Raw genomic sequence first — 10,139 nt, 5'->3', positions numbered from 1 at the left:
GGTTGAACCCACTAATGAGGCTTCTCCAATATGGCTCTTTGGGCATGAACACTGCAACTTTGGAGGGTTTGTTTTAGATAGTACAAAAAAGTATGATCTTGGAACTTCTATTTTCTCAAGACAGAGTGAAAAGTTACAAGAGGGCGCCTCATTGCTCTCCCCTTAGAAAATTACTTGATCTTCTGTTTATTTGCTTTCCGCAGGTTCATTTAATCTTAAGTGCTATCAAATGTTTATTTCTTTGTGGTTTTGTAAAACAACAAGAAGATAATCTTTAAGAAGAGGAATATAAACCTTTCAAGTACCAAGCTGTTAGATCAAAGCAAAGCTTCTGGCAAGAGCTTGTTTGCATGTTAATTAACACGAACAACTTCAGCTTTGCAAGAATCTAGCAACATAACTGTGTGGCAAACGTGTGTTTACTGCATTGCTTCAGGAGCAAATTTAAAGCCAGCAGATGCTTTATACAGCCTGAGTGATTCTGCTTAGAAGAAAGTATATTTTAATAGACAGGTGAGACATCTTTCAGTTTTTTTATAAAAACACTCTCATGGATTGGCTACCAAACCTGACACCCACTTAAGAACCCACATAGTGTGGATTTTAAAACAATGTGACCAAGATTTGGTCTAATGACTTCCATGGTTCCAAAGAACATTCCTGCATTGATAAGGCAACAACACAAACAATATATGGGGAAGGTACAAGACCACAAGAACCTCCACCAACAACAGCCCACAGGACTATGTAATAATATTCTTTTCCACAGCAGCACCAAGCCCTGGTGTGCCGATAGGCATCCATTAGCAAAATTGCTTCCCCCAATGGATGAAGAAATATGCAGAGAGGCAGCACTGTTCCCCCTAGAATTTTGAGAAAGATTCCAGCAAAATCAGTGCAATAACAATCAGGCCCTACTGCTCTGAAACCCCCAGACAAAAATCTGCTGCTGGGATTTGTCTGTGGTTCTTCCACAGGCCTGCTGTAAGCCAGCAAGCAAGAGCCCCTGGCCAAGCTCCCAGGCACTGGGGAAGCTGCCAGCAGAGCTGCTAGCAACAAAAAAACCCCAAGAAACTGCTAGCTAATTTGCACAGAACAGCCCTCACAAAAGAGATAAACCCAGCAACCTTCAGTTCACCAACAGCTTCTATACTTGTATCCTAAGATCAGCTTAAGCCAGAGGTTTTTGTCTCCATGGCTCCCTTGACTAACTACATTCTTTCTGTGGCACCTCTGTGGGGCTCAGGAGCCCAGTTATGTCACCCCTTGCCTGCAGAGCTGGCAGCCTCTCACCCTTTTTCGAACTCTCTTGTGGAGTGTTCCCTCAGCCTCCTCTTCCCTCTCCTTGGGAGTCCTGCAGGCAGCCACTGTCCCTCCTGTCCCAGAGAGAGGTGTCTCTTCACACTGCCCACAGGGGCCTGAGACTTGTCTGTCCATTCCCATCAGAAAGGGCTGGGCTCCCTCTCCTGCTTGCTTGCTTACTCCAAGGCCACCTCAGTTCCTGGCAACCAGCACCCCCTGGCTAGCCCCAGAGGCACCATTCACCTGGGGAGCTTGTAGCCAGGGCTGCTGCAACAAAGAGCTGGGCAAGCCTTTGGGAGGCGGAGACAAGAGAAGGCATCAGAGGAGGGAGTGAAGAAAAGAGGGGCAGAGACCATTGTTGCCCGCGACACACCTGACTATCATTCAAGGCACCCCAGGGTGCCACGGCACACTGGTTGAAAACCACTCGCTTAAGCCATGGATTATTATGTGGTTCTGATGGCACTTTTCGTTTAATTACATGCAAGACATATTTACTTGTTTCAGTATTTATTCCAGAAGCCATATCCTTTGATTTTAGGCTGCAATCTTACAGTGTGACTTCTGAGCAGCTATGTATAGGATTGCATTGATGTAAACCTATCAATACAGTGGTACCTCGGGTTACATACGCTTCAGGTTACAGACTCCACTATCCCAGAAATAGTACCTCGGGTTAAGAACTTTGCTTCAGGATGAGAACAGAAATCGTGCAGCTGCGGCGCAGCGGCAGCAGGAGGCCCCATTAGCTAAAGTGGTGCTTCAGGTTAAGAACAGTTTCAGGTTAAGAACAGACTTCCAGAACGAATTAAGTTCTTAACCTGAGGTACCACTGTACATGTTTTTGCCACCTTCGAAAAAGCACATTATAATATTGTTTGTCACCTTGTGAGGGTGCAGCTCTAAAAAGTGGCTTTAAAATACTTTTTTGAAAAATTTAATTTGTGTTTGTTGCATATTGGTCAATAAAACTCTATGCATGACTATCAAAAGTAAAAGTATGGGTAAGCATGCATAGGAGTGGTGGGGAACCTGTGGCCTTACAGATAGAATAACAGAACTGTAGAGTTGGAAAGGGTCCCCGAGTTGTCTAGTCCCTGCAATGCAAGAATCCTGCCCACAGCTGTCCCTGGGTAGGCTCAAACCACCAGCCTTTTGGTTAACAGCCAGATGCACTGACCCATTGCACCACCTTAAGAAAGGGAAAGACATGCTTTGGATGTGGAAGAGCACAATTCACATGCAAAAGGTCTCAGGTTCTGTTCTTTGATGTAGGTTTGGGAGAGGACCCTGCCTAAAACCTGAGGCAGCTGCTGTCAGTCAGTGAAGATAGTACTGTACTGTGCTGGGTGGAGTAATAATCCAACTCTGTATAATGAGGCAGTTCTGTTACTGGACTCCCAACTCTGATCAGACTCGACCATTGACTGTGTCCACCAACATCTGGAAGGTGTGCAGACTTACCATCCCCAAGTTACAGGATTCCTGCCTAGCGGAACCACCCATATTAAGAACTGTAAAGCAGCAAGTGTAATCCTGATGACAAGACGGCTGTATCAAGAGCAGAGCCAGATGTAGGTTTGATGAGGCCCTAAGCTACTGAAGGTCATGGGGCCCTTTATATGTCCAGCTGTCCTTTGCCAACAACCAATTGTTGCTGTTTTTGTGTTGAGTATATGCTATATGGCCATTTATGGACCTAATAGGTATCTAAAGCCATTTTATTTGTTTTTTATCTTATAGTTTGGAAATGTACATCCAGGTTTTTTTCCTTTAAAATGTTTTGGGGCCCCCAAGAATGTGGGGCCCTAAGCTATAGCTTGTTTAGCTTATACGTAAATCTGTCACTGATCAAGAGCACTTTGCATTTATATCTCGGCTTTTTCTTCAAGATGGTGTGCGCAGTTCTTCCCGCCCGCGCACCCCGTGCTCATATAATCCCCCCAACAACCGCCCTGTGAGGTAGGTGAGTCAAGTCCACAAGCAAGCGGAGAAAAAGTGTCTCGTGCTAGGGGTTCCCTTAAGTCTATTACGGCATATATCTGTCCACAGACAAATATATGCCGTCTCCAAAGGGCAGGCCAAGTCACGAAGCTTTTACAACTGGGAGACAGCTAACAGCGATGCGCTCCGGAGGGGGGGCAGGGGGCGTGGTTTCGGGACGCCGACCCTCTAAGCGAGAGGGGACTCTGCTCGGGCTGCATCCGCCGTGCGCGAGGGAGGCGCTTCCTCTCATGAGGGGAGCGAGAAGAAGGGAGGCGGGGCCGTGCAGGCGGATTGGCCCGGCGGCGGCCGTGACGTCACCCTGCGCGCGGCCAGATTCGAAACTCCTCGGGCGCAGGCGCGGCTGGAGCAGGAAGGCCGCTCTGCTTGAGAGAAAAGAGAGGGTGCCGCCGCCGCCGCCGGGATGAAGAACACCGTTCCGCGGAGCACCGTGAAGAAGCTGCTGAGCAAACACAAGCCGCACTTGCGCATGCGCGCCAACACCGACCTGCTGGTGAGGGGGGGGGCAGGGAGCGAAGGCGGTGTGTGGGGAAGGGGAGGCCGGAAGAAGCCCAGTGGCCTGTCTCCAACGGAGGTCGGTCGGATACTCCCGGGGAAACCGCTTGCTGATACCTGAAGGGACCTTAGTGCCTCGCCGGTCTCTCTCCAGGATCAGGGACAGGCCTTGGCAGATCCCGGCGCCCCGTGAAAGGAAGCGGGTGTGTCTAGGGGACTCCGGTTATCCGCAGCTGGTGTTGCGGATTTCGTGCCGGGTGCCCCCACCCGTCGCCGTATGTGATGGCGCTTTCGCTAGTGCTGTGACGTGCCATAGGAGATAGAGTCATAAAACTGTAAGAGTTGGAAGGGACGCCAAGGGTCATCTAGTCCAACCCCCCGTGGTTCAGGAAGGGGTGTTTAGGGTGCCACCCAAGCTGTTTGGCCAGGGTTTCAGAACTCACACCCATGAAGTGTACAGTAGTAGTATTATCTACCTTTCTTCATTGTTTCCTTCACTCCCCTGTTTGCAGCAACCAGCAGGCACCAGTTTCTCAAAAGTTGTGTGAAACAGCCATCACGTTTTCAGTGTGAGTGTGCTCTGAGGAGATATGTGGATGTTGACAGCACAGAGGTCAAGTAATATATTTGCATCCTTAGTGTAAGATTTAAGGAACATTAGTTTGTGTGGAGTGCTTCATTAATCAACAGGTAGTGGCTTTTAAGCATTTCTTTGGAAATAACGCCGCACTCTTCTTTCAAAGGTACATTTGAATGTCTTACTGTTTCTCCATCGACTAGCTATAGAAACCAGGACCAATGCTATTGCGGAAAAGAGCAAAACAATTAAATCTCGACACGTTCGCTCTTCAGCAAAGGTAATTGCAGTTTAACAGCTGAATTTTTTTATTGAATCGATAAGTATTTAAACACTGTAAACACCTCACACATTAATACTAAATATCAAGGGGAATGTTAAAGTCTGTTCATTAGATTGAGCTTTATGTTACCAATATAGCATTTGTTGTACTGTGTTTATTAAATGGGTTGGTGGGGGAATCAAGCTTATATAATGATGTTTCCAATGTGTTTAAAATATGTGGTACCAAATCATATTTGGATGTCTAAAATATTTTTAGGCTGCTTTCTAGAGCAAGGCTCTAATCAGACAGATCCTATCATATAAATATAGAATCCCAAAGTTTAATTAAAAATAGAACCCCCCCCCCAAAAAAACCCAGCATTAAAGGCAGCAATAGGACAATAACCATAAAACAGCAAGTTGGATTTTTTTTTAAAAAAATCTTTATGGCTAACCCCACTTTTCTGGTAGTAAGTTCCGTTGAATTCAATACGACTTACTTCTGAACCCTCATAGTTAGGCTTGCACTTTCTGAACAGGTTGTTATATAATACTGCATGACAAATCATAATAAAATTGATAGAATAAAACCAGTGCTCATTACCAGGGTACTTAAACAAGAGACATTGCGACAACTCGGATATTACAACCAACCACATTTGGTTCCACAATTCCCTTTAAGTACAAACTCAGAAAAAACTACCATATTTATCTTGAGAGACAAGGGAGTGTGCCTCCAGGAGTGAAGTCAAACTGCTATGTTAGCAGCACCAAAGTGACTTCTCTGGGGCGCAAGCCTGGGTGTGTATGGAGAGCCTAGAAGACTCCACTCTCAGTCTTGCTGATGTAATCAAATGGAAAGCAGAGCAATATGTTTGGTACCAGCTTGGCTGCATGAGCTGCCAGAAGGCGGCTTACAAGGCGTCATCCAACTGTCTTAGGGACTCCACTCTGGATTTGTGTAGGGTTTACTCCTTAGCCTTTTCTTCTCCTTAAGATATTCCACAAGGCAGGGGAGGTTTAGGTCCAGAGTTTTCCTTCTTATAGATGGGCTACCTTCCCAGGTTGACATGCCCCATCTGTCCCTCACTTCCTTCTACAGCACGTGCAGAAACTGCCTTCTTGACCATTGGACCCATGAGTACAGTGGTATCTCTGGATGCGAATGGGATCCGTTCTGGAGCCCCGTTTGCATCCTGAGCAAAACGCAACCCGTGTCTGCGTATGCGTGGGTCGCGATTCGCCGCTTCTGTGCTTCTGTACTTCCGGGTCGCCATGGAACGCAACCTGAAAAAGCTCAACCTGAAGCGTCTTTAACCCAAGGTATGACTGTAGTCTTGTCTGCTCAATCTACCAGAGTCTCTTCGGATGCAGGGGAATTCCCTTACTTACCATCGGCTACACTCCTCTGGTTCAGCTGGCCATTTGAAGCTGTTCCTGGGGTGTGGCTGCTGTCGCATGCTGACAGGTGCTAGGAGTCACAGGTGAGAGCTGAGTGCAGGGTGGAGACCAAAGGTAGACAAAATACCCAAGAAGGAGCATACACATTATTATTATTATTATTGTTATTATTAACTTCAAATATTCACACCATAAACTTTTATTATTAGAGAGGGAGGTAGTTATGAGTTTCACTAGAGGGGCTGAGGCTGTCATTACACATCAGACTGTACTGACTATTTCTTAAATTAACACATCATTATTTTCTCAAAATTGTACATGAACGTACAAAATGCCTTATACAGTGAAGGGGGGGCAATTTTTTTTAACAGAACTTTAGAGCCAGTTTTTCTAGGAGTCTGCTAAGAGGGAGTAAGCTTACTAGTAAAAGAGGGGATCTTTATTAGTATACTGTATTTTTCAACAGTTTTTCTCTCCATTCCCAAGACTTTTTGCTTAATTGCTACCCAGACAGCCTTGAAATACCTTCTGGTTTGGAAGCCCTTGCCCACAGTCTTTTAAGAACTGTGGCTGGCTGGTTGTAATTACTCACTAGTTGGAGGAAAGGACTCTGCATGCATAAGTTGGAATGTACGCAGACCAACCTGATAAACAGCTATAGTGGTGCTCCAGTGTCAAGCTACCTTGGATGTTGACGTGATATAGCTTTCTCTATTGCAAAGCACACGTTGGTGCTGAGTGAAGGTTATGTGACAACCCTATCTCTAATAAATTGGAGATGAGAATACTGCTAATGGGATATGGCTAGGCCGGAAAGGAAGGAAATGCTAAAGAAGCAAGAGCAGGCAGCAGCCAGACTCTGTCCTTTGCACTTTGCAGTGGCAGTGCCTGGAGCATTAGAAGGGTGCAGGTTCCTGCAAATTGAGTTACTCTGCAAGGACATAGGTATGAGGCAGCTAGCAGCACAGATTGAAGGCTTTCTTTGCTTTAGACTTCTAAGTTTCACTCTCCAGGTTAATTTTAAAATTGTTAGCAGTACTAGATAGCTTCTAGTGAGGACTACCAGCTGCACATCTCCGGAAAGGTAAAAATGTCTACAGCCTCAGGACTGTGGGAAGAGTTCCTGACAAAAAGCTGCTACTTGCATAATCTCTGAAGCTGCTATTTGTATTTCAAGAAAAACCTCCTGAAAGGGTGTGACACAATGCTATTTTACCTGCTGAAAGATTTCCACTGACCGCCTGAGCAGGAGAGCAAAAGGTCTGCCCACTGACCTTCTGAATAAGTCACTTTTCTCTTGTCATCAGAGAAGGGTTAGCCTGACCATGTCTTGGGAGGCTTATATATATTATTATTGCTGTTTGTGTCTTTTTCAGAGAGCTTGTTTTATAAAGTTGAAGTTTTCAGAATCTATTGTGCAACATATAATTTTGATTGAATTGCTCCCGAGTCATTGAATAATACTGTGAAAAAGTCTTGAAAAACCCGTATCTATGTATCCATATGCAAAGTTATAGCCGTCCTATCTGAACTATGCACCATGTTAAGAAAAGGAACAAAGCAGAGAACACGGGCTGCCTCTGATTCTGACAGAAAACTCTGGCTTACAGCAGCTGTAGTAAGATCATTTAATTTTTCTAGTTGTGTACCCACCCCTTCTTTTTTGTTTCGGGGCAGGGAAGATTTGCAGGCAGCGGAGAAGGGATCAACTTTGCTGATGGCAGATGAAAACTCACAAGGAGGCTCATTAAGTGCTCTTCCCCAAAAGGGAGTTTTAGACAGGGTGTCATCATAGGGAAGCCCTATCAACCATTTAGTTTATTGATGCAAATCAGTTAAGTTGACTTTGTAGTAGTTTAGAAAAATGTGATATTCTATTTTTTTTACAAGCCCTTTGATCTAATGCATCTCATGTTAAGTATTGGTCTATCTTTATTTGAAATAACTGCTTTATATATCTGAAGGTACTGTATTTTGTTCCCCGCTCAGGTTGTTTTAAAGAAGAGCCGAGGCTAAAGTCAAGAAGTATTCCTTCACCCCCTGATTGATTCTGCGTAATTACTGTCGTACATGTGCTGAGGTTAAATATCTGAATTTTGTATTTCTATTTTTCATATTCATATTTTTTCATATTTTTCAGTAGATAGATAGCCAAAGCCGATGCCATTGTTATTTGCAGGAGCTCACTATTTACTTTTTAATTAGGGCAATGTAATAAAACTGATGTGTATAATTAATACAATAGACAAATGCAAGTTTTAACCTTGTAATGTGTTCACTTGTTTATAATGATTAAGCAAGATGCCTTCTATGAGACTATGGCAAATGTTAGAAGCCACTTTTAATTCTCTATATAAAGTTACTTCTAGAAAAACAAAATATTTCTCTTTCTTTCTCTGAATGAATATTTATCAACAGGGTTGCTGTAAATATGCTTCTTTTCACTTGTTTATAAACCTTTTTGGTTTTTGAGATTATTTTAAGTAACATCGCAAATAAAATATTACGGTTAAGCAAATGTTTGATGTAGGGGATTCAAATTGGGAAGTAGAACATTTACAAAACAGTTTGTAAACAGAATATGAAAACAAATGTTTCAAAACGATTTATAGCAATAAAGCTCTGCACAACTTCCCTCACTTGTTCATTTCATATGCTTTTCACTGTATCACAGAGTAAAAGGAGAGGTGTTTTAGACATGGTAAATCCTGTTGGGGCCGGTTGCAGCAGCAGCAGTTTCTAGGAAAGGACAGACACTGATATATTCTTTCTCTTCCTTTACTGATGTTGGAGATGGCTAAAGGAATGGAAAACCCTGAAGTGTTCCCCTCACCCTCCTGTATTTATTTTTGGAAGAAGTAGCAAGTCTGTCATCTCTCTTTTTTATACAGGAAAGATAGAAAAAGTGTAACTGGAAGCTTTGGACCCTATGCCTGTATCTTTCCTTTCCACAGCTAACTACCCAAGAATACCAACCACAGGCTTCTACCTTCGGTCTCGTCATTCATATTTGGAATGCGAGTCTAAACTACTAAGTCTAAATCCTTCAAAGGGATAGAAAAATTGCAAAAATTTAAAACTCCCACTTACTACCAGTGTTTTGCAAAATGAAAGCCGTTCACTTGCAAAACTTGTGGGTTGTTTCATGTATGCTACTTCGAAATATGATTAAGTACATGGTTAAGTCCCTTTTAATCAAATAGGGAATATACAAAAGCATTTACCGTATTTTTTTGCATTACCTTAGTGAAAGCAGAGTTTTAAAATTATTCTTTTTGTGTATTAGTGCTTAGTGTTTCTGTTTGAGTGAAATAAACTGTGACATAGACATTGCATCTTTTGGAAATTTCTTGCCTCAGTGAATGTTCCTTTTGTAACCATAAGATGGGGATAGAGTTAAGTGTCCCATTTATTTTTCTTCATGTGCAGGCTTCTATTTTATTAAATAAGTTCTTTTTCTAGAATTAGCATTTTGCATTATGCTACTGGCAGTCATGATGCGTCCCAAGTTTTTATTGCTGACAGATGTGGGGCAATTAAGGGTTTCATTTTAAAGTTGTTCACGTAAAGGAAGGAAACTACTTTCGAGCTTTCATGTATCTTGTTAATGAAGTCTGAGTAGAGAGAAGCTAAATGTTCTGTGTTTTGACAGCATCCTGAAGACATTTCATTTTCTACACTAACAAGTGTCATCCAATCATCCAGAGTAATTACCGTATTTTTTGCTCTATAAGACTCACATTTTCCCACCTAAAAAGTAAGGGGAAATGTTTGTGCGTCTTTTGGAGCGAATGCAGGCTGCGCAGCTATCCCAGAAGCCAGAACAGCAAGAGGGATTGCTGCTTTCACTGCGCAGCGATGCCTCTTGCTGTCCTGGCTTCTGAGATTCAGCATATTTTTTTTCTTGTTTTCCTCCTCCAAAAACTAGGTGCGTCTTATGGTCAGGTGCGTCTTATAGAGCGAAAAATACGGTAATCAACAATGGGTGATTAACACTTCAGAGGTTATGGTTGACTTAAAATCTGAATGTATATTTTAATTAATGCTGATGTGTTTAATAAGGCACTGGTTTCTGTTTCTGTTTGAGAATTATTTT

General features: G+C 43.2%; 1 protein-coding gene across 1 annotated transcript; it reads left to right on the top strand.

The window, feature by feature from the left end:
* Window positions 1-3,595: 3,595 nt before the first annotated feature.
* On the top strand, window positions 3,596-8,678 carry CENPW (centromere protein W). Its single transcript, XM_083493869.1, has 3 exons — window positions 3,596-3,799; window positions 4,545-4,658; window positions 8,033-8,678. The coding sequence occupies exons 1-3, from the start codon at window positions 3,710-3,712 to the stop codon at window positions 8,057-8,059; spliced, it is 231 nt and encodes a 76-aa protein (XP_083349995.1). The 5' UTR covers window positions 3,596-3,709; the 3' UTR covers window positions 8,060-8,678.
* The last annotated feature ends 1,461 nt before the right edge of the window (window positions 8,679-10,139 follow it).

The sequence above is a fragment of the Podarcis liolepis genome (assembly GCF_965112155.1).
Source record: "Podarcis liolepis genome assembly, chromosome: 3".
In the NCBI taxonomy this organism is placed as follows: Eukaryota; Metazoa; Chordata; class Lepidosauria; order Squamata; family Lacertidae; genus Podarcis; species Podarcis liolepis.
The sequence above is the reverse complement of the archived record's forward strand: the minus strand, read 5'-3'. Positions and strand labels throughout refer to the sequence as shown.